The sequence below is a fragment of the Martes martes genome (assembly GCF_963455335.1).
Source record: "Martes martes genome assembly, chromosome: 9".
Classification (NCBI taxonomy): Eukaryota; Metazoa; Chordata; class Mammalia; order Carnivora; family Mustelidae; genus Martes; species Martes martes.
Window position 1 is genome coordinate 83518443 of NC_137896.1, and position 25000 is coordinate 83543442.

At 39.8% G+C, this 25000-nt stretch overlaps 1 protein-coding gene across 2 annotated transcripts in view; it reads left to right on the forward strand.

The window, feature by feature from the left end:
- Positions 1–25000, forward strand: part of MEIS1 (Meis homeobox 1) — a 132734-nt gene that overhangs the window by 101336 nt on the left and 6398 nt on the right. For both annotated transcript variants that reach the window (XM_080813525.1, XM_080813526.1), the window contains exon 9: positions 7139–7215. In XM_080813525.1, the coding sequence (XP_080669651.1) occupies positions 7139–7215 (77 nt within the window). The remainder of the gene's footprint in view (positions 1–7138; positions 7216–25000) is intronic.

Consider the following 25000-nt stretch of genomic DNA (forward strand, 5'->3'; position numbering starts at 1 on the left):
TTTAACCATGGTCCTTCTACTAAGAGAATCAATATTCAGGGAGTTCATTAATAATCATAACTGTTCAAAATAATTTTAGCATTCTTCATGAATTTTAATACTTTTAGGAGGAGGCTATAAGTAATTGCTAATTTACAGTCTAAATTTTGTGCTTTAATGCATATACTTAAAATCCGCCCATACCATACGTATAGAGCTAATAGAGAATAATAGATCTAAAACATGGTCATTGTTCTAGAATTGCAAGCAATTTTTTAAAAATCCCCAACGTGAGGGACTATGAAGTCCCTTAGTATAAGTATTTGGTTTTTTATTTAGTGTTTTTATTTTATACTTACTTGATATTTACAAGAAATTAAAAGGTCAGGGAGATGAACCAGGCAAGGTTGTGTAGTCTTACCCACCTATAATTGATTATAAAACAATGTTTTCACCGCCGTGTATTAGAAGGATAGTCTCATTAGTGCAAAAGTAAAGATCACTGTGAAATATTACCCAGTGTTCAATTTTTCCTTCCACACTCCTGTCATTTTCATGTGGTAAGATCAAGTTTGGAGATTCCTACCTGACTTCCCTACTTGTATAAGTCGACCAGCAACGTCTTCTAACTGCTGCTGGAGAGACAAGGAATCAGAGGGGTTGTCTGGAAAATGGCTTGACGAGGCTTCCGAAAAAGCAAGTGCGAGCAATCAATGAAGCACATTTAATCGGAGCAACTAGGCAATCTAGGAGCGTTGGTGGAGAATTAAAAAGCAGGTCGAAGTCCTGTGACTTCACTGATGATGCTCCAAACATTCTTGGCTTCCTAGCCAGTACCGACAGCGCCGTCCTTCTTTTGATTCCAGCATGAGTGAGGGTGCGGACTCCACTGCTATGCATTCAGGCTCTGTTCTTCCACTGGCGGTGCCCTGCTTTTGTAATGCAAATGGGAGGCACAAAGTGTCTCTTTGATAATGTGCAGTCAAAAGACAAAAAAGCATTCACTGAAACAGTAAAACTAATTCATAAAGCTGAAAGACAATAGGGAAGCATGATGGATTTTTTTTAAAGGGAAAAAAGTATCCTAGATCAATGTAATTGTCAGTGTAAGCTATTCATAGCCAATGCATAAGGGGAAAATGGCTGCAAGTTGATTTAAAGTGGGAGAAGTTTTCATAGGCAAGAAAAATATTACACTAAACAAATATAAATATATTTGGCTAGCAAGTTTCTGTTTGTCTTCTAAGAGGTCCAATATAAAGCTAGTTATTTAACTTGAGATCCACGATATTCCCTTAGTGTCAAATCTGTAGAAGTTTGCAAAGAACCCAGAGATCTAATGGTTAAAAGCCATATGGTAGCTTTTTTTTTTTTTTTCACTTTAAAGGGAGTTCTATCTCTCCATCGCATACCAGAGTTTAGCTCAAGGTCAACTTATATTAATGCATTAAACTTAGCTGTGGAGGAGGCAGAGGGCTGGAGGAAGAAGGATAAAAGAAGTTCCGAAATTGTTCTTCCAACATATTCAGCCAAGCAACAGAACATTGCCTTGATAAGGGATATATTGGACAGTTGCCATAATTCCTCCTGTTAGATCAGCTCCCACGGTACCTATTCCCATACCTTTTAAAGTATAGCATGTAACATTTTGCTTGAAAATTGCTTCCACCTCTATTGCTTTGTTATAGCTGTTTTGCAGTTTCAGTATAGAGGCAGTTCTGTGTCACAAGAAATTACTAATCTGAGGCTTGAGAAGGGGCAGCGTAGCCTTCCATTATCTCACCAGTGAGCTCTGTACAGGATTATTTTCAAATTTTCTGCTGCCATTACAATGTGCTGTTAGAGTGGGCAAGGCAGGGAGGGAGGGGACGTTATTGAAACTTGGTTACCAGGGTAGATAAGATAAAGTTCATCACTGTCTTGGCATCCACATTTGCAGCCAGGGGTGGAAAATTTGATGAAAGGCGTACATTTGGTCAAGGATATCGTTAAGATATGAGACTGGACATTTTCCATCTGTACTGAAGAGTATTTTTCTTTGGCCATGGATGCTCATCGGAAACGGTCTCCTAGATTGTTTAAGTAAATAAGTTTTCTTCCCATGTACTGTAAACTTGTAAATACCGGATAACCGGCCTCAGCACCCCACTCCCGTCCCAACCTCAGGAAATAAAATTGGAATTGCGCAGAGATAACTTTCTTTAGCACGTTGCCATTTTCTTTCTGTCGCCTTCTATTCTTTGGGGCTGATAAAATGACAGTCCCGACTTCACTTTTATGTAGGCTATTTTTAGATTTTCTTCAGACATTCTTTAACCATTTCTCTCACGCAGGCCACATACTCCAGGGATCATTTTATTCTTTGATGGGGTTATTAAGCAATCACTGCCGTACTAGGTCATTACTAGAAGTTGCACTTCAGAGCCAGAAACACAGGAAGAGGGACAAACGGTTTCTCTTTCAGCAGGAGACTTATCCCGGGAAGGAGAAGTCAGGGCGTTGATTACAGAAATCAGGATGATGGGGCTGTGAGTTATTCCCTGCAGTTGGGGTTCCCCTGCCCCCAAGCCGCTGCTTTTCCCATGGAGTCCAGCATCCCTTCTCTCCCAGCGGAGCCAGCCTCATGCATGTGTGCAGGTTTAGTGCTGGAAGGGAGGGTCAGCTTTACCCTGACATAATCACTCTTTTATGGCTCTCACTCATTCCTGAGGTGTTAATGCAGATCAAATGGGAAACACTCGGGAAAGAAGGCTTGGAGCTACTGCCCGCCTCGCTGTCCCGTCTCAATCGTTAATTCTGATTGTAAGATCTAAAGGTAATTTTGTTTGCTCTCTTAATGCGTTGCAGTTCCCCCAGTGGCCCCTGCATATCCTTTCTCAAATTCCCATCTTGATCAATTGTTTGCAAATAATTAAGCTTTTAAGAGATAATGGCATGAGGCTAATGTACACAACAAAGGCGAGGTCTCCTGTCACTACCTATTGGACTGTGGTCAAATTTGCTTTGATATCCCAAAGTGATTGGGTTGATTGGTGTAGCTGGCAAGGGCAACCCATCTTCCCTTCATAAGAACCTCCTGATCTCCCTTAAAGTGGTGTCCTTGCCATTAATAGCAGAGGTGTTCTGGAGAAGGGCAGGGGTGACCTAGGTTCTTGGTTGCAGTGGTTTGGAAGGAAGTTCCCATTCTCTTCCTCAAATGGCACGTCTCTTTATCTCTTTTATAAAATGATGTCTACCTTTGCCCCTCTAATGGCCTCACCAGCTCTGCGGGCAAAACACAACAGGATTTCGAATGTTTTTACAGCAGCCTTGCTCGTGGCATGTTGGGTTTTTGTCAAGTCGGTTTTTTTTGTTGTTGTTGTTTTTAAATCTACAAAGGAATAACTCATACTGTCCACAAAAAGCTTATTTAGGCAAGGTGCATAGGATTTAAGATATTTAAAGATACTGGATTTCAGTTAAAAGCTTGCTTCTTTGTGAATTTTTGGCTGACTGTGGATTAGCTACCTGAAGTCACGGCTTTCATGTGATTCTAGCAATTATGGTTGGGTGTGTGTGTGTGTGTGTGTGTGTGTGTGTGTGTGTGTTTTCTGGGAATTAAAAGTTTGTGGGACATGCAGGCCAAGAACTATGAGAAAAAGAAAAAATTCATCTCCCTGCCATAGAGAAAGGTTTAGGGAGTTTTGTTGACACCTTTTCCTCCCCCCCACCCCCAACAATGACCAGATTATTGTGACATTTAATTTCATCCAGGCTCATTCATTTCTATTAAAAAAAATATATCCTGAATGACTGAAAATTGTTTAATGGAGACAGAGTGCTGGGTCTCCATAGCTTGAGGCTGCCTAGCAATTATGCTGCATGAAATTAGACACAGTTTGTTCCAATTACTTAAAATCAGATCACATGAAAAGTGACAGAAGGAAAAAAGGCTAGAACTTTCTCATTTTATGATATTTAAATTATGAAATCAGAAACTGTGTGATGTGAAGAAACAACCTAAATTTGCACTGAAATTTTGAGGGCCATCGATTGCTCTTTGAAGCTGTAATGATTCAGGTAATTTTAATGATCCAGAGAGAATTTTCCTGACACCACCTGCATAAATAAAATGTGAGTTCCATTTGCTTTGTAAGAATGGTTGTAAAACTTACTCACAAACAGGCATGCAAAAATACTCTTGAAAACACAGCACAAATAAATGACTGTGACCATTCTCAATTTTCAAAGTAACTAAAGGAAGGTAAATGGCATAAATATTAATTTTTATCCAGTTCTGGTCATCATATTAAGACACAACTACAAGACAGGGCAAAAGGTATTGCCATCCGGCTATAGTGAAAAGAGACTGGTGACATATTTATTAATTCTATTGAAAATCACTGAGCTTTCCACAGGACCTAAGAAACCATAAGCAAATTACAGAAGATTGGAGATGACTTGTGTACACGGGTCTACAGCTTTGTATGGCAAGGAGTGCCAACCGCTTGGATGCTAAAATTTGCATTTTTCAAAATCAGGCTTAGAATGTGTAAGAATTGCAAGCCTGGGTAACCTTTAACTTTGATGGATCCTAAACTCCACATGACAAAATTGAGGATTTTAAAAATTGTCCTGTGTTTGGGACATAATCATTGAGCGGCAGCGTAATTTATACAATCTAATAGGGTCGTGTGTACCTTATATACAATCCTTCAACTAGTGTAGACATAGAACTTCTATATATCAAACCCAAATTCAGTATCTGTTCATAGGATAAGAGGTTCATGTGGCAGGATCGTTGTGCGGCAGGAGCTAGGTTTTTAACCTTAGGGTGGAGGACTGCTTTTAACTCATGAGATTGTGCCTGGGATGCCTAGCATTATTTTGAGTAGGGGGATTGTAAGCTATGATCTTAGGCTATTAGGAAGTTTACATACTATTACTTGAGAAGAATGGGTTGACATCACTGTTGCGAATGAAGTCAGGAAAGTAGCCTTGTGGATCTCCAATCGGGTCGTTTATCCCTCCTGCGGGCTGTTGGAAGAAATTTTATTATACGTTTCCATGTTGCATCTGAGTGGAGAGTATCTGTGTGTCGTGGCAGGACATAGCCTCCTTCTTGTTTCACAGATATTTACTGATCTCCTGTTGCGTGCCTGGCTGGGCTTTGAGAATGGTGAAGGAGAAAGTCACCGACTTTGGAGTTGTTAGGTGAGTGAGAGGAGGCGCACCCACAGGAGGCAGATCATCAGAGCAGGTGTATCAGAGAGCCATGCTTTGCCATTAGGGAAGAGGGAAAAGCCTGATGTGAGAACAGTAAGGTGGGCTGCTGGACAAATGGGTAGGTGAGGCTTGGCCTTTGGGCTGAGATGAGAAAGTGACCCTGGAGGATCAAGGTTGGTGTGTCGGAAGAACAAAAAGGAGGACTGTGTGGCTGGACAGAGGGGTGGGGCGGGGGTGAAGAGAAGGCCACCAAGTCTGAGAGGTGGGCAGAGCTGGATGATGGCATGCCTTACAGGCCATAGGAAGCAGTCTGGAGGTTTTGGAGCAAGCATAAGAATGAAGATTCTAAGAAGCATTTGGCACATCCCTCATGATGGTGAGGCTTCAACACTGGAAGGGAAGCAGGAAATAACACAGAGTCTTGTGGCTGCTGACAATGTCTTTCCCTAGCCAGTTTCCTCACCTGTAAGACAGGAGGAACGATAGATTCCATTTATGTCCCTCAAAGGGATATAATGGGGATTAATCACCATCCTGTCTGTAATATACTTGGAGCTCTTTAGAGAAAGGCACTATATTCCATGAAAGCAAAGCCTTATTCTAATTGTGTATTTATTGATTAAGTGACAATCAAAGACAATGCTTATGGGAAAAATTGCTACATCTCTGCTCTCCACAAACGAATCCCATGTGTACAGATATAGAACATATTTAAACTTACATATAAGAGCATTAAAGTGGTCATTAACGAGCCTTTTTAGCATCTAATCAGACATTATTAATGAGATTAAAAGCTATGTTAATTAACATTCAATAGACCAGAATTTACTTTCCAATGGCACAGATAGTTAAATTGAGAGTTGAGGGTGCCCTTTCTCATTCATAAGGGAATGGAGCGTTGACTGGCAGAACAATTCTTATCTTGGGAGAATTTATTGGGATGCAGTGTTTCAAGCTGGTCAGTGTGTCCATAGATAGATACCATGTCCCAGGATTTAGAAATGTGTATTTCAGATTTAGATATAGTTCATTATCAGACAAAAAGTGCTTGTGCCAAAACTAATTTCAGTAGAATTCCAAACATTCTTTCAAGAGGGTATGAATTTCATTTTATTATCTAATCCTGTAATACTTTTTTATCCACTCTAACTCATGAGGAACATGGCCGGGCTTGTTCTTAGCATGCAAAATATGCTGGTCTTTGACCTTGTATTGGCCTGTGTTCAGAATCCCAGCATGTGTTGACATTCAGATATGGAAACCAACTTCGGTTGAATGTCATTTGTTTGTGTTACAGAAGAGCTACAATGATTAGTGCTTAAAAAATATATATATACCCACTTTAATTTTGATATTTGCATCTGGCACTATGGTGTTTTGGAGGGAAAATTGTCATGCTAGCAAAGTGTTTAACCGCTGGGAACCTGAACTAAGGTGGTTGGTCCAAATGGTTCAGCTTTAGAAGTCCATGGTTCTATGAAAGTATTACGTCAAGGTGATATGCTTTCATATCATCAAAAAGGGCTTGTCCTTATTTTAATCCTATAAAGTACAGTGAAGATCATACTAAACTTTCTGTGTTTGCAACAAATAAACCTTTAAAGGATAAACTCAGTATCAAGGTTCTGCAAGTATCCTAAGTAGCTATTTATACACTTCACTAATCTTTGTAATTGGCTTGTCTTTTACTGCCATTAATTAGATGATGTAGTATTCCATTAATAAGAGTGACACACCTCAGCATTTTTACCTTTAATTATAGACTTCGCTAGACACTTAGGCTATTGACAAAATAGCCTAAATATTGCCTGATATACACACATTTTTTTTTTACAGAGCGTATGTGTTTAGTATTGAATCTGTAGCCCCTAGCTTTGTACCTGACACGTGATACGTGCTACACTATCTGCCCCAAATATATGTGCGCACATCTATCTCGTTTTTTCTCTTTCAGCACCCTTACCCTTCTGAAGAACAGAAAAAGCAGCTGGCACAAGACACGGGACTCACCATCCTACAAGTGAACAATTGGTAAGTAATTTGGCTTTGTGACTGCTCACAATCTGCTTCCGGCTCTGGCCACCCGCAGCTACTGTTCTGCATTGAGAAGACACACCCAATTGTTGCTGTTTCCCCTGATGGCTGGTGGATCCAAAGTGAAAATAAAAGGTTGACTGATAGGTGAGAGCACTTGCTAGCCTGGAAACCACTGCCCCCCAACATTGCATTGTTTTCCATTGCCTTTAAAATTGACAAATTTTAGGTGTGGTATTAATGTTTAGTTCACATTCATTGTGGTTCCCTAAATGGCTCCCCCCGCCACCCCGAGGATAACTGATAGAAAGAGCGGTATCATCCTGTTTTCTATGGAACGAGAAAATCCACTGTCACATACGAATAACCAGTTATTTTGCTAGGGCTGAGCATTCAAGGATAGTCTCCCGTTTCCTCCTACCTTCCATCCATGGAAAAAGAGAAATTATTTACGTTTCCACTTTGAAGCTATTCAAAACCTGCTGTATCTCTGGTCTGTGCAATACTGTTTCTAAATAAATCTGTGAATTCCTGATTTGGGGGAAGCTGAGATTCCATACCAAGTACCAGCCAACAATATTCTGACAATGTGCAGCGGTATGGCAACGAGGCTTTGGGAAAGTATGATTTATTACCCTTTGTGAGTGTGCTGAAAGCCAGGTTCATGTAATCACCCAGAGCTAGTGTCATATTTGAAGGGTATCGAAATCCAATATCCTCTCAAACTAAGTGTATCTAATTAATTGTCCTAATATTTTTAGATTAGCGTTTATGATGGGAAACCTTATCCTCTTTGAAGTAAAATCCAGAAAAGGCCCACAGCCTGGTTGGGGAAAGGGGAGAACTGGGAATGCCAGTTTGCAGACAGAAGTATTTCTTTCTGTTCAATAAGTGTCAAAGATTAATATTGCAGAATCTCTGATTACATGGCCTAATCCATTTTGGTGAATAAATTTGTTCTTGATGTCCATTGCACCTACATTAACAGACCCTTCTCTGTTAGAGAGCCTGGGAGCCTTTGGGAGAGATTCCAGATATATTAAAGCCCATTACAGAAAATGTAATTTCTGTCAATATAATCCCATGTATTCTTCAATTTAGTATTTTAGAGATAACAAGCTACTTACAATATATTTGCCTTTGGAGGATTAATTTACAAAGTGCACTATCTGCAAGACACAGACAGACTCACATAAGCATTGCTTGTAAGGGTTATCAATTTCTATGACCTTACCGCAGCCTTGGGAGATCAATTTTTTGCAGCCCTTTAGTCAAGTAGATGGGGAGCCAACGGAAGACATACTCTACCGAAATGTGTTGCTAGGAGTGTGTCCCTGCCTAGGGTTTTTGTTTGCCTAGTCGTGCCTGCTATTGTATCTTAATTCCCAAGACTGTTGATACTATATATTTGAACTTGGGCTTCAGGTCCTCGTGGACAATGTTTATAGAATAGACCTTCAATTTTGCATGCTTGTCTGAATTCAGATGCATTTTCAAGGTTAAACTGATGACACAATTGTAACAGAGGCTGCACAACGTTATGTCCCTGGGAAACGTTCCCGTTTGAGGGCCAAGGAATGGCAGGGCGAACTCTAATTAAGGAGGGTGAAAGCACGGCCGGCCGCTCAGGTGATCTGTCACTCGCGCCATCTCTCTTCCTCTGTAGTGTCGCTAGCAAACGCCCTCTACAGACATTGTCACCAGAGAACGAATCCTGAGACAACTTGCCCGCCACAGGTGGGCGAACTTCAGGGCTATTTCCCCATGGCTGCATGGGCAAGGCAGGCATGCCTGGGACACTGAACAGTAGGCAGTTGTCACTTTCCCAGATTCTATGCGGTGACCCTAAAGTGATTTCCTCAGTTTTGCAAGTAGAGGAAGAAAGAGGGACCTTTGAAAAGTTCTAATACTTTTCAGAGTTATATGCGGACTTACTGTCCACCTCACACTGACACTCAGTGGTGCACAGATACCTAAACACATCACTTCTGGTTCTGCAGGCTGTGAACACTGTTGTGTTCTCCATGGGCCCTGCGACTGTGCCTGTTTCTCCCGACTCCTGTGCGCAGTCCCAGGTGGCTTTGGCTCACGCTTCATTGTTTGGTGCTTGGCAACTCTTTCAGCTCTGACAACTCTGTGGTAGAGAATTTCCCTCAAGTAAATAAAAATTGTCAGATTGTTTCTCCTAAGTTCGGTGAATAATGACATCCCCGTGTTCGAGTTGAGAGTCTAAGGGTTTCTTAATTTTCTTCTAAACCTTCAACTTCTAAGGAGCTGATAATAGATTTTTTTTTTTTTTTTTTTGGCTTTGAGTAGGAAGTAGGTTGCAAAAATGCGGAAACCCAGATGGTATTGTATGAAAACCGAAGATGTCAGAGCAGCTTAAATTGTGGCCTCCTTGAAGACTAAAAGCAGCATAACCACTAAAGGCTTTTCATTTTACTTTACCATAATACAGCATTACACAAAGCTTTCTTGAGAGCTTGTAAATGTTTTTTCCTGTATTGAGCATCAAGCCCAAGTTCCTTCCTTCTGGAAATCCTAATTAAAAGAAAATCCTCATTAGTATTTTAACATTTCCCCTTCACTTCATTTAGCCACAACATTAAAAAATGGGTGTCTTCCCTCTTGGATTTCTTAAAACTTGTTAACACACATGTACATTTTGTACGAACTATGAGTCACTGTTGAAGAGATTTAACAAAATGCTGAAGGGCAGGTTGGGTGTAGATCAGTCGTAATTATTGGCAGCAACATCATGTATCGAAATGCACAATATGAAAGTGAAAAATATAAACTCATCTAGTTGTGAGCTTGTCTTAGAAATGCTGGCCGATGCAGCTTTCAGTTAGGTTTTGACTGAAACCTAGATGAGCAAAGTTTGGTGTGTTGCAATGGCTCTTTTCATCCCGTCACTGAACTGATCTCCCCTTTCTCTAATTGCCATGAGTGATACAAACTCCCTGTCTTAGCTAGCCGAGGCCAAAGCAGATGGGATCTGGGGAGAGAGGAGACAACAGGGAGAATTTAAATGGAAAACAACAAGACAGATTTGATTAATTAAAAGAAAATTTGGATTAAGAGAAATAATTCTTGTAACTCTTATGTTTGATCTACGTGTCAGGATGAAAACAGGGAGGAAGCATCTTAAAATGGTTGCTATTAGTGCTTACAGGTACTGGGCCCAGGGATGGAATGTGAAATTTATTAGATGAGACATTGTGGGACAAATCTCCGCCAACAGATTGAGAATTGAGGCAATGAGGCAAATAATTTGGGTGAAAATATTTTTACGTCAATTGTAGAAGTATCTGAGGCAACTGCATGTTTTTCAAAAATCTACTTCCCTAACTCATTGCCTAAACATTTATTTCCCTCTAGCGTGCCACGGTAGACCTAGACTTCAAAGCACAGTAATTTTAAAAATATAATATGTGCTATACATTCATGTATTCTTCTTTCTTTGCTTTCTCCTTCCCAATTAGGATTTGATCCCAACATGAGAACTAATAGCATTTGAGACTTTTGCCTTTTTGTTTTTCCATTGTTGTTGTGGCTGTGAAAATTACTTCTATTACATCAGCCACGAAAACATATTACTACCATGTTGAATGTTTTAGTCATTTAAGCAGAAACTTCTTAAATTTTGAGATGGTTATTTAGATCTTTAATTATTTAGGTAGAACTTGAAAGAAAACACACACACGCATACACACACAGAGTCAATACTTGGTTCTTTTTTTCTCCTGAATACACCAACTTAATTTTTTTAATTTGGAAATGCGGGTGTAGAACGGCCTTCCTCCTATGTTTTCACAGCAGTGCTGCAGAGCTGGGTCTTCCATATGATGCAGACTTGTGCCTGTGGTTGTGTCTTACTTGCTGGATGCCTCAGACAACATTCTGCCTCAGCGGAGTTCTAGCCTAGGGTGTATTGAATAAATTTTACAGTTTCTTTGTTCACTACTACTCATCCAAACACTTTCCCATCAAGGCCTAATGTTAAATGATTGTTTCTTTATGCTCTGAGAAGGCAATATGGAACTTAGGTGCAAAATATATAGTGTATGTGAAATGCGGTCTGTATGCGGAAAGAAAAATCACTCTCCCCATCAGTTGGGTGCATAAAATTCCAGGGAGCATCCTAACATCCGAGGTGACACTTTTTAGAGAACTATCAAGCTCTACCATTCTCAGATTTAGTACATAGGCCAGATTTTCCTAGTTACTTCATTTACTGCCTTCAAAACTGCAAAGCATTCAGGCATCACTTCCCATTTATTACCAGTTTGGGGGGGGGTGTATGCTATCCTTAGAGATTTATGCCACTGGAAGGTAAAAATGTAAACTTATTTTTAAAAAATGGGATCTCCCTTATAATAAACAGATTCAACTGTTAAAGGTCAGGTTTCTTTCTGAGTTATGGCAATAATGTAGCAAATACTTTTATAAGTAATCAAAGATTCTATAAATATAGGTACCTGTGTAGATGTAAATGTTAAAACATTCACAAATTATCCTTTCAACTTCTGTGATCTAAAAATCAATAGGGGGTCACAGGGTTTCATAGAATTGCTCTGCTTTTTCTTCCAACATAATTTAATAATACATTTTACAGATGTTGTTTAAACATTAGGCACAGATTGTTTTGTCAATAAAGCTAAACAGAGGCATGACACAAAAGCAAGGAAAACAGATGTAAAAAACAGTGCAAGAGGCACTGGGTCATTTGTTTGCTATTCAACTGCAAAATGAAAGTGCAGGGTGTATAGTGATTTTCCTGGCCTGGAAATCACCTAGGGATGGAACAACTTCACACACAAAAGATAATTTTATTAAGCAGGTGGTTTGACTTTTTCCCTTGAGGATTTCAGTGTAACCTACATCTAAGGTAGACTTCCTAATTGATCAGCGGAGTAACAGGTGCAATGTTCTCGAAAGAAGGAAGAGAAGCAGGAGAAACAGAAGTAGGCTGACTCTCCAGCATCTTTCAGAGTGGGTTGTTGTTCTCCAAGCCGCGGTTAATTGCTATGCTTTTCACCTTGAGTGTCAATTCCAATAATATTACCTTTACGGGCTCTGACTGTGGGCTTAGATTATAGCAATCAGTAATACTCACTAGATAAAATACTGTCTAGTTGCTCATAAGAAAAATATTGAAATCAGTCAAAAAAATGTTTAGCTTGCATATTGCCTGAGACAGAGCTGGCTCGGTGCCAGGCAGGCAGGGTATTATTAGGAAAGCTGAGCAAATAGCTCGCAGGGAAAAGAGCTGTGAATTTAGAAACCTTCAGGTATTGTCATGTCAGAGAGTTTTAGGAGTTCAACAGGGACGCTGCTTTTGTCTGCAGATTCTAAAAAATTTCCAGCAAAGAGTCCTCTTTGAAAATGACTCTGCAGTCTGTTAAGTATACTTTGTTGTAAATTTGACACAATGAGTTTACTCAGAGCCCCCCCCCCCCATGTGTGAAATCATTCCATGAATCCCACGAAAGGTGGGAAAGGTGGAAAGGCGTCCCAGAGGACTCAGTGTCAGGCCCCTGCGCAGGTCAGAAAACCCTGCCCCTTCCACCATGAGGCCCTAAGTCTCCCTGAGAAAAGAAATAGGAAGATGTGGGACGAAGGAAGGTGGATTCGAAAGTCCGAATACTGTTCGGTATAACTGCCGTTTCTCCTCCGGCGCGCAAAGACAGTTTCTGAGTTTTCCAGGACAACACAGGAGTGTGATGCCAGAAGTGGGGCGGGGTGGGGTCTGTCAATCTGGGCAAGTACTTCAGGATCCCGTGGGGCTGGGGTTCAAGTGAGGCCCAGGGCAGAGTGAGTGGGGAGGCTGATGTATCCAGCGGGAGCCCGGCGTTTCTGAATGTCCATGATCCCTTTCAAGGCTGTGAAACCAGTGGTGGGTGGTTGACTTTGAACAAGTCCTGAACGCAGGACTTGTTTCGAGTCCTAATCAAGCTCGATTTGTTGTTTTCGGTGTCTTGGCACAATGATCTGGTCAGGGAAGTGGAAGCAACTCCCTGTGTGTCATGCACGCTGGCAGGACCGGATTTGCACTCACCTGCAGACAGTGTGGGAAGTGAGGGGGCTGAGAGGCTAACGGGTCAAGGGAGAAGAGCTGGCACCCACAGGTGGCTAAGGAGCCCACTCTCCTGTGAGTCTCCTGACAACGCACAGTTTGCACAGGGCCAGCGAGGGAGGCAATGTGCAAGAGAAAGAACACATTGAGCCCAAACTTTTCAGCTGTCTTCCCCACTCCTCACCAGTTAGACCTGTGTCCTTGGCCGAGTCATTCTGTCTCCATGGGCAGCAGCTCCCACTGCTGAAATGGACAGGGAGGACCCACTGGTGGGACTTCACACCTCTTCCAGCTCTCCTGTTCTAGACGGTGTGATCACTGCGAACCAAAGAGAAGCAAGGCGATTGCTCTGAACCTGCCTCTGATCCCAGCTTTACACAAGGAGTGGGAAAAAACCCAGGTCCTCTGATAGAGAGACAAATGGGGAAATTAATTTAAAAAGTTGCTACTTTCCTTCATCTTAAATAAGCAAATCAAGCACTGTAAAGTAAAAACTGGATGAAATTAAACATTATCACACGACATGAAACACATGTGTGCTGTCATTTTAGGATTCATAATAAAGATAAATCAGTTGTTTTTAGCAGTGTGCTATGAGTCTGTGAAGGGCATGACAGATAATAGGCTTGAAATTTCTGAAGTTATTGTACAGCAAAATTTGTTTTTTCCTCAGGCGTTCAATCTTTTTCTCTGGTAATTTTGTACATGACAAACTTTTTAGTGGGTGCATTAATAATCTATAAGTAATGGGTTGTCAGGTGTCAGTTAGATAAGATTAAAAGACTGTTTAAGCATTATCCATTTGCTTCTTTGCATGAGTTTTATAGGTCAGGAGAAATAACTTTTTGAGTTGTGGTTGTATGTGCCTGGTGCCCCCCCCCGCCCGGCCCCCCATTTGGCTCTGCTCCAAGTATGGATGGAAGAACTGTATTACATGACATAAATCCTACATGTAGGAACAGATTGGAAACTCACACTATGTGAATCAAGGGGACAAATGTCTCAGCTGTCTTCTGTAAACTTGTTTCAGTGTTTCAAATGTTACTCTTTATCTTCTCAAAGGCAACTCTGTAAGGGGAAAGGGCCTCAGCTGAGAGGGACCCTGAAGCCTTAGACATTCGGAGTTTCCTAGCAAGTCAGGTTTAGGTCTATTCTTGTCAAATCTGTCTTAAGTGTGTTTACATACAGTTTGCCTTTCTGGTATTTTCTGCTTGCACAGACCTGATCTCCACCTATTTTGTGTCAACAGTTACTGAGGCTGGTGCTGGGTGATTAACCAGTGAGCGCTGAAGCCCCACCAAGCTGTGCCCACAGAGACCCCTCTCCTCTCTTACCTCATCATCTTGCTTCTGGCTGCACCCACCTAAAACAAACAGCGTTTCTGAGTGGTTAAAAAGTCCGCCTGAAATATTTTTAAAAATGGGGCAAATGTTGGCTCCTTGTTGAATAAACAATTTTCTCAGAAATGGAGTGAAGCCAGGGTTGGGGGGTGCAGGGGAGGAAACGTTTCTGAGGGTAAACGTCCTCTTGGATTCGGCCCACATCGCTCCAGTGTGTGAACACACCCAGAGTTTTGCGTAGATGTCTAGATTTTTGTGTTGCTTATTTCTTAATTTTTAAGGGGAAAGGGAACATTAAAAAACCAACCAGCCACACAAACAGTGACCTCCAACAGTATGGATGCTTGTATATTTGGCAAAAGAGGGCTCTCCCTTTCACCGGCCATGTAGTCATTGATATTTTCCTTTTTATTTCCATTCTTACGAAGCTTTTAAGCCCGACCCATTAGCATGGGAAATAATGAATGCTATCTGGCTCTTGACACCTGAACAATAACAAATAAACAAAAAAACCTTAATCTGTTGCCATTCTTGAGAGCTCTTCTTTGCCTCTTTACCCTCTTAACCGATGTGACTAAAGGACCTAATGCCTCACAAGATTAGATCTGATCATTGAAGAAGGGAAAAAAACATTTGCTTTCCCGAACGCAACTTTTTCAGGCTGATGGGGATTATCAGTCTTGGGTTCTAAATGTGATTTAGCTCAAAAATGAATTTCCTGTCATTGGGGAGATCTGGCTTACTATTGATAAAATCGCTCTATTTTAAGAATTGTATTTTTGCCTTGGGATGGAAGTTAAATGCACAATGATTAAGAATATGTATATTTATGTTTTCTGGTACTTCTACCCTAGAATGCTGATTCGAATGTAAAACAGTCATTTTGAGAGTTGTTGTCCACTTGCAGGGTTTGTTGGCCTATATCCCTTGAACATCTGCTGTGGTTGACTTTATTTGATCCCTAGTTTGGGTCAGAGTTCAAATGTGCTTGGAAAGGGCAGGGAGTAAGGGATGTTGAAAAAGCTAATGGAAAGAATCATACGTGTCCGAAGATGTCAGATCTCAGCTCCCACGGCTGGTCACCTGGCAGTCCTCTTTGCAGATAGGAACGTACAATAGGTTATGGCAGAGATTCCCATCCTTGGGGCCCAGTGGGGGCTGAGAGGGACTGGGGGCCAGAAAAGGCATATCAGAATCATTTTGAGTGAATGTAGTATAAAAAAGCCTATTGCGAATTAACTTTTGATTTTAGTCATGCTCTTTCTTTTAAGATTTCAAATCACACAGGGCTATGAGATTTTGAAGTTCATCACAAAGGAGCATGGATTAAAATTTTAGGAACATCACGCTGTAGAATGTCAGAGCCCAAGTCCTGGATGGGATTTAAATGCACCATTTGACAGATGGGGCTCAGGGCTTTACAATGTTATGCTGCTAATGAGAGGCAAGGATGGGGCTGGCTCCTTGTTCAGCACCTCTTCTGTGCTTCCCTTATGCATTTATTATTAACAGATTTATTGAGATATAATTCACATACCATGAAATTCGCCCATTTAAAGTGTACAGTTCAGTGGTTTTTAGTATATTCACAGATACTGTGCGACCATCACCATAGTCACTTTTAGAACATTTTTATCATCTGAGAAAGAAACCCTGTAGGGGACCTGGGTGGCTCAGATGGTTAAGCATCTGACTTTTGATTTTGGTTCAGATCATGATCTCGGGGTGGTGAGATCAAGCCCCTATATCAGACTTCTCGCTCAGCGGGGAGTCTGCCCAAGATTCTCTCCCCCTCCCATTCTCTTCCACTGCCCCTCCCCCCCACTTTCTTCTCTCTCTCTCAAAAAAACTTTAATATATATGTTTTTATATATGTTATATATGTAATATATAACATATATGTTATATATACACATATATGTGTATATGTGTGTATATATGTGTGTGTGTATATATGTGTGTGTGTGTGTGTGTGTGTGTGTGTGTATATAAAAAAAGAAACATTTTGCCTTTTAGCTATTACTCCTCCCATAGTTCCATCCCCCATTCTCTGTCTCTATAGCTCTGCCGATTCAGACATTTCCCATAAAGGCGATCACTATAAACATGTGGCCTTTTGGGACTGGCTTAAGCTTTCACTTAGCATATTGTTTTCAAGGTTCATGAATGTAGCAGATAGCAATACTACATTCCTCTTTATGGCTGAAGAATGTTCCTTTGTCTGGACAGACCACATTTTGTTTATCCATTCATCAGTTGCTGGGCATTTGGGCTGTGCCCACCTTTTGTGGCCATAAGCGTTCGTGTGTGTGTGTTTTTGTACCATTAGGTGTTTTTTAAGAATCATAATGACAGTATCTCAACAAACCCTTGTCTTTGGTTTTAAATTTGTAAGGCTCTTTTCATAGACATTAACTCACGTGGTCATCATGGTTCCAGCACCTCAACACTACTATGGTCTCAGAGAAGCGAGCGGCAGTTTTCCCACTCAGTTCTCACGCCCTTCTCCCTAGATGCCACTCTGACCCTCCCTGTTCTTGGCCAGTGTTTTGACTGTAATTGTGATGAGTGATATTGTTCAAAGAAAAGGATAGCCACTCAAGTGAAACACCCAGTCTCCAGATTTCCTCAGTGTGACTTAGACGACCGTAAGCATTTCCCCAAGATTTGACAAGTTCCAAGAGGAGGTCATTTTATTAGTTTACTGCCTTCATTTGAAAAATCTTGTCATGGGCCGCCTGGGTGGCTCAGTGGGTTAAGCCGCTGCCTTCGGCTCAGGTCATGATCTCAGGGTCCTGGGATCGAGTCCCGCATCGGGCTCTCTGCTCAGCAGGGAGCCTGCTTCCCTCTCTCTCTCTGCCTGCCTCTGTCTACTGTGATCTCTCTCTGTCAAATAAATAAACAAATAAATCTTTAAAAAAAAAAAATCTTGTCATATACCTCAACTGAGAGATTTTTGCCTTTGAGTATAATTGGTATAATTGGTTCCATTTGCATGTAAGTTCTGTGGATTACATTTTGATATCCATTACGTAGAACTCTGGTTTCAAACTTCATGAATTGAAACAGAAGTTACAGTGAACCTTCTAAGGAATAGAGACAGGCCTCTATTCGAGTTAAGCTTCATTGTGCCATTCTGCAGTCTAACCTGTGACCAGGTGAAAGCGGAAAATCAAGCTAAATTTTCAGATCTCCTTCCTTGGCACTCCCTTGGAGTAGAGACTCCAGGCCTGGGACACTTTTGGCTAGTGATGGCTTGGGGAGCTGAGGTCACTAAAGAAGTGATCCTCCAGGAAGGAAGGAGCTCAGAGACACTCCATAAGGGGTACTGGGATTCTCTGACACCTTACAGATGCCAGGACTGGTCACCATTCTCACACAAGAGGGTTGCAATTCCAATCATGTGGGGGAAGTTTTACGTGGGAAAAAAGAAGTGCATATATGATCCTTAGAGTGTCCGTATACCCCAACTGCTTGAAATATTCATGGTTTATGCCTGTTGTCCAGCATAATTATTAATAGTGTCCATTTACTTTTAAAAGTGTCCCATCTTAAATGATACCTTGTGTGGTCATCCAGTTTATAATGGAAATTGCAGAACATTTAAGTAAACATATTTATTCTGTAATGTTTAAGGGATGCCTAGTTAGATGCAGTTTTATTTACTTTTTGTGAATATGGAAAAGTTAGAATTTACCCAAAAAATGGTTCAGCTTAAACCAAAGAGACACCCATCTATTCCTTGAAGGTGTTATTATACCTACTCTAGCTTTTTCAATAATGTAAGAGGTTTTGTTATCCTAAATTTCCCTAATGCTTGTTCATTGTGCCAATAATCATTTTAATTCCATATCCCTTAAGCAAGCCACCATTTGTCTTATATTTGTGCAGTTATACGAACTCAAATTTGGCAAATTGTCACATTTAAGTAAATATTACATAAATACCATTTTATTACATATGCTTTATATCAATGGATACTTAAGATATTTTTAACTGTTGGGCATTTCTTATGCTAGTTCTGGCAAGATAGTCCCATAATTTATTCCACTGGGTTTGGAGCCTAGTGCTTTAGTGATCCAGAAAGTCATGGTTAGTAGCAGAAGAAATAGAGATCAGCCACTAAAGGAGTACCCCCTCCCCACTTTGAATTCAGGTCAGACTAAAGGATATAGCAAACTTATATTTTTCTATTTTTTTTAAATATTGTATTTATTTATTTGACAGAGAGCGACACAGTGAGAGAGGGAACACAAGCAGGGGGAGTAGGAGAGGGAGAAGCAAGCTTACCGCTGAGCAGAGAGCCTAATGCAGGACTCAATCCTAGGACCCTGAGATCATGACCTGAGCCAAAGGCAGATGCTTAACGACTGAGCCACCCAGGTGTCCCAACTTATATTTTTTTAGAATAAAAAATCATTTTATAATTTGCTTTCAATGAAAACTTCCCATTAATATATAATGAAGTGATGAAGTATTTCAAAGTAATTTCAACACTTAATACATGGGTTTGTTATTACTTTGCATTATAATTTTCAGATAATTAGTGATTTTTTTCACTAGTTGCTTTGAAGAAAATTTTATATGTGATTAACTTCCTCAGTGGTCTGAGACAACTTCAGCTCTTTCTAGAGTAGTTTGATAAATACCCCCATCACTGCTAGAGAAAGGGAATCTCCTCAGACTGCTGATTGATGGGCTTATTGTGATTGGAGGAAATTTCAATAATCTGTTTCTAGAATGGATGGAGAGCAGAACATGTGCTCCTTTCTCCCCTCCTGTCCACTGCCCTCTCCCACCCTCAGACACACAGATGATGGATTGCAGTCCTGGAACTGTTGGATCCGGAGGAGGTTGGGAAACTGGAAAAAGGTGCCAGAAACATGATTTCATAAGGTTTGACTTGAGATTGAGTCAACTTTCTTGAGTGTCTTAAAATCGTGTTTTAAGAAATTATATTTCACAAAGAAAGGGAGTGTGTAAGGCTTGGACCCTGAAGACTGCCAGTTACGGATCATTAAATTCAATAAGTAAATGTAAATCTGAAATGAAGAAATCCAACAAAAGATTTTGAAGTAGATTTTTGTTTGAAAGAACAAAGAGTTATTTGAGAGATAGCTAGAACTCATTCCCTGCAGGGTTTGTTTATAAAACAGGCCTTCGAGTTATTAGGAAATGCTGACTTTAAAAATATAAAACACACAGTATATGTAGTTTTATTTAAATGATTGTGATAAAGTTGAAAGAAATACTAGGAAGGAAATTCATGGAATAAATAGAAGAGAAAGAATAAAATTCTGGAGTTCGGCAACTAGCTTCCTGTGTGAAATTTTATGTTTAAAAAATTTTCACTATTCTTAATTTTATAAAAATATTTATAGAGATTACCTAAATGAAGTATGTATAGATTAAATATTATACTTATTTGCTATTTATTTTTAATTGATAAGGAATAGTGCATGTAGAAATCACTGGTATTTATTCTTAAGAATGCATGGTATAAATTTTTACTAAGTACGTGCATAGGTATTCCTAATACCTAAATATTAATCAAAGATGACTATAATTAATACTTTATTTAATGGATAGTATAAATATAGAAGGCGTCTTTACTAACATATCTTGCTATTTGATGAAATCTTCTGTTTAATATCAAGTTGATAATTTTAGCTCCTTGGGCATAGGAGGGTATCGTAAAATGATATTTCTCCGTACTTAAATGGGTAGCTGCCTTCGTGCTGACTATTCACTAAGCCTCATTGGCAAGAGACACTATGGGGATGACTGAGAGTCCTGTCGTTTAGAAACAACGGCATTTCGGTTTTACTTGGCTCACTGAGTTGGCTGTGGCGTGCTGAAGTCACACAGTGGGCTGGCCTCAGTCATCAGTAAACTAGTAGGTGGTAAACACCGAGGAAGAGAATTCGTTGAGTAAAGGTGAAAATGCTCTTTCTGAAGGGGAGCCTGTCATTCTTCCTTAGCATTGTTAGCATTACAGAGAACTTACAAGGAAGACAAAGGGCATAAGAGTAAAGGAAAAGGGCAAGGCTATGTGGAAAATGTCGTCTGTGGTACTGGGAAAATGTACCCTGTGTTTGGTTCTAGTGGAGGCCCACTGTGATCTCGCCATCCTTCCTGGTTCTCACAAAGAGGAAACTAAACTTAGCCATCCAGTTTTGTGGGAAGGAACCAGGGCATGGACTGGAGGATAAGCTAAAGGGCAAAGGTCAACTTCAGAAAGCTGTTCTCCCAGATCTTAGTCAGAAAACTATTCAGGTATCTAAAGATGGTGAATGAAAAAAGACAGGTAGAATTAGCAGAATGGAAAACAAAACAAAACCAAAACACAAAACTTTAAAGTATGATGATAAATAAGCAGGTAGGAGGCAAGGAGAAGAAAGAATAAAGAAAAACTTCCTGTATTTCTTTTTAGCATAACTCAGGATTCATCTCCCATTCTCCTTGTCTGGTTCCTATTTTAAAAATGCAAAGAATTAAATTCAATTTTGAGTTGATCCTGTGTCTCAGATTTTTTTAAGATTTTGCAACCCTTTCAACCTCCCATTCCCTCTTAGTATGGCTCTAGTCCTAAACAAATAACTGGGTAAAAACTGTTTATGTTGACATGGAATGAAGCTATAAGGCCAATCCATTTTCTTGCCATCCTTGGTAAAATGCCTTGTTTTGAGAAAAGGAATAGTTTGGTCACGGGAAGAAATTCTAATCCATGATGCAGTGAAAAAAGGAAAGATAAGAATTCTTTCCCTAATTCAGTCTTTTACTACCTACAGGGTGTCCAGTTCTAAAAAAGTACTTCACAAAAGAACATTGTGTTTTCAAAGCAAAATAGGATTTATAAAAAATATATATGTTGATGTTTGGAATATAATATGGAAAGGCAACAGATGTTTCCCAACCTTACACCCAACTAAAATACATTGTATATCTGACAGTGTACATCTAAGTTTCAGGGCCTGTAATGTTTGGACATCAATTGTTTAAAAAAAAAAAAGTCTCCTCTTACAACTTTAAACTAACAGACTTTTTAAAGAGGGCTTATTAATATGGAAAAGACTGAAGGTTGTGTATATTTCATGGATATATCTTGTCTTAAACTGTTTTGTGGTTGTTGGAGAATAGATTTTTTTTTTTATTGGACATTCGGATTGGAATTTTATCATTCTCATTTTCTTTTCTCTTCAAAAACATTGTTTCTTCTTATGTTAGAGTTCTAATATATATTTATGTATTCACACATAAATATAGATATATATTTGAACGCACATACCACATATGAGCTTAAAATAACTGTTTTACTGATGCTTCTCGAAATGAGTGTTTTAAGAAGGGAATATGTTCATGAAAGTTTACGTAAAAAAACCTAAAGGTCTTTTTTTTTTTTTTTTGATTCAGCGTTTAGAAAATTCTTGATAATTTAGAATCTTCCACAATGGAAAGTAAAGGATTCTGTCACAAAAGCAGGGAGGATGAGATGCAAGGTCAAAGGGCATTTTAGAAACAAACAGCTGGACCAGTTTATTTAAACAGATACAGGGATGGGGGAACTGACCTCTGTTTGACTTATAGTGGGAGGAGCAAGAATGTCATTTTATTACTTTGCCCAGAAGGAAAATGTTTTTGTATCTGAATTCACCCCAAAGCCATCTAAACACATGGCTTTGCTGTATGTAGCATAATTCCAAAGAGAGTATATAGAAGACAGTCTAGGATAAAATATACTAAATAGAACCAAATGTTGAGATGGTTTTAAAATCGAAAAGATGACATTGTTTCAAAATATAAAATCTTTTGCCATTTACTTAGTTTCTTTCAGTTAAAGATGTCTGCCATGACCCTAGATAATATTATCAGTGTTTTATGTAAGTATAGGAAGCATAATCCAATAAGATTCTGAGAGTTTACTCTGTGCTATATGTATCGATAATAGTCATTATATTCAGCAATTGTTTTAAATTCGCTTTCAAAAGGGAGAAGTTCTCAGCATATTACTAATGTGGTCAGTTTGGACAAAGTAATGAGGGATTCTGAGATTTTCAGCTTTTTAAATTTTTATTTTATTAAATGCACGGATTCTCACCTTTATATCTACATATCCTATAGGTAGCCTACGTCTGTGTTGTCAATAGGAACAAATGGCAGTTGCCACTGAAAGGGAAGAAAGTAGCACCTGGTACATGAGGCTAAGGGTAGCTAAAAGGCTGTGATGAGGTATTCACTCTCTACATGGGGAGCAGAGCAAGTGTGGACTAATTGCTTTTAATGATGTCCTCTGAAGACCTTTAGAGGCACACAGACAAACCTCTCAATATACTGAGCAGTGGGTATGGCCCAAGTGGTGAGTAGACTCAAAACCCAAGAACTTTCATTCTAGAAGGAACATGTTAAGAATCATGGATGTTTGTGGTGCCTGGATGGCTCGGTCGCTTAAGAATCCAGCTCCTGACTTTGGCTCAGGTCATGATCTCAGGGTGGTGAGATGGAGCCCGCATCGGGTTTTGCACTGGGCATGGAACCTGCTTAAGATTCTCTCTCCTTCTCCCTCTGCCCCTCTGCTCTGTGCTCTCTCTCTCTCTCAAAAACAAACAAGCAAAAAAAGGAATCATGGATGTTAAACCTGGGGAGAAGTCTATGGCACATAATGCATGATGGCTATAGTTTAAATATTGGAAGGCCATCCTGAAGAAATGAGATTAGAATTGTTTAAATTCCGCCAAGGAGTTGTCCTGGTGAAAGGATTTCAGATCGAGTAATGCAGAACCTTCTCATAGTCACCTTCTGTAGCTGGAGTGCACTTTCAGGTGAGGTAACAAGTGCTTTATTAGAAACAATCCAGCAGAGGATACCTATCTGTTTGGTGGGGATATCAGAGAGATGATTCATGTCAGTGACCAACCCAGGTGACAGTGAAAGCCCTTTTCAAACCTGAGGTTTAATTTTTCTATGATTCTTTGGGTTTAATAGTCATAGATTCAAGCCTGAGTTGGTTATTATGAGCTGGTCTTTGGAAATCTGAAAGTATGAGTGTGAAGGAAGCAAGCTTTGGAACACAGATAAGTCACTGAATCTTCTGATGCATAGCCTTATCTTTGTCCATATGCACGAACAGTACAGTCATCAAAATTCCCAGTCTACAAAGTGTTCAGTCATGCTTATTTCCAGACTCAACAGTAGGGTTGTTGCCAGTGGTGACTGGCTCAATACCAGCTCATTCTTGGATATCTATTTCGTTCAGAATATTCTAGATGGATGATACAGTAGTGGCCAAGCTCTTGTCAGGATGTTGGGGGAAAGGGTGTTCACTACCATTTGCCAGCCGTGTGTCATTCAGCAAATTATTAACATCCCTTGAGTTACATGCGACCTCAAATAAGTCACTTAATTTCTCTGAGCCTCGGCTTCTCGTCTGTTAAAAAGTGTCCTTCCTATTTTTAGATGAATAGTATAAATCATACCCACAAAATAATGTGTTTTTAAAGGGACTTTTAAAAAATGTTACCAGAGTTCCTTTCCTCTAAAAACCTGCAGACGATAAACAGTACCATAGATAAAGAGCTGGTTTTTTGCTCTTTTACCTATGTTAGTTACTATGAAAATTACTTTCGGTATATGCGGAATATTAATATTAAATAATTTTCTAATTGGTCATGCAGTGAAGGCAGCTAATGAAAAAGCAGATTTTTTTTTCATTTTAATTGGTTATTTCACATGGTGTTTGTGCTACACCTGTGCTTATAATGAGAATGGAGAATTAATCTAACCTTCTGCTCACATGATTCCAATTTTCATGGTTTATACAAGATAATGATAACCTGATTTGCAACACAATTTGTTGTAGATCTATGTTTTAAATATTTTTATTAGCCAGTTCGGGGTCTTCATATACAAGAACTGTTAGAATATATATTGCCAATAAGAGTTAGCACTAATGGTGCCCTTTTAGTTAGATTCCAGTTTCATTATTGACTTTAATTACTTTTTGGATAATAAAAGAACTTAAGGATATAGGATATTGAGAATCTTAAAATGTTGGGAAGCATGTATTTTTTTTTCAAGATTTTATTTATTTATTTGACAGAGAGAGAGAGAGATCACAAGTAGGCAGAGCAGCAGGCAGAGAGCGGGGGGAAGCAGTCTCCCCACTGAGCAGAGAGCCCGATGCAGGGCTTGATCCCAGGTCCCTGAGATCATGACCTGGGCTGAAGGCAGAGGCTTAACCCAACTGAGCCACCCAGGCACCACTGAAGCATGTATTTTTATTTTAAAAACCTGTCCCTCTCTGTTTAGTGGTTTTTCCAAAAAACTATTTTCCTTCCTGAATGGACAGACTTACAAACCAGAATGC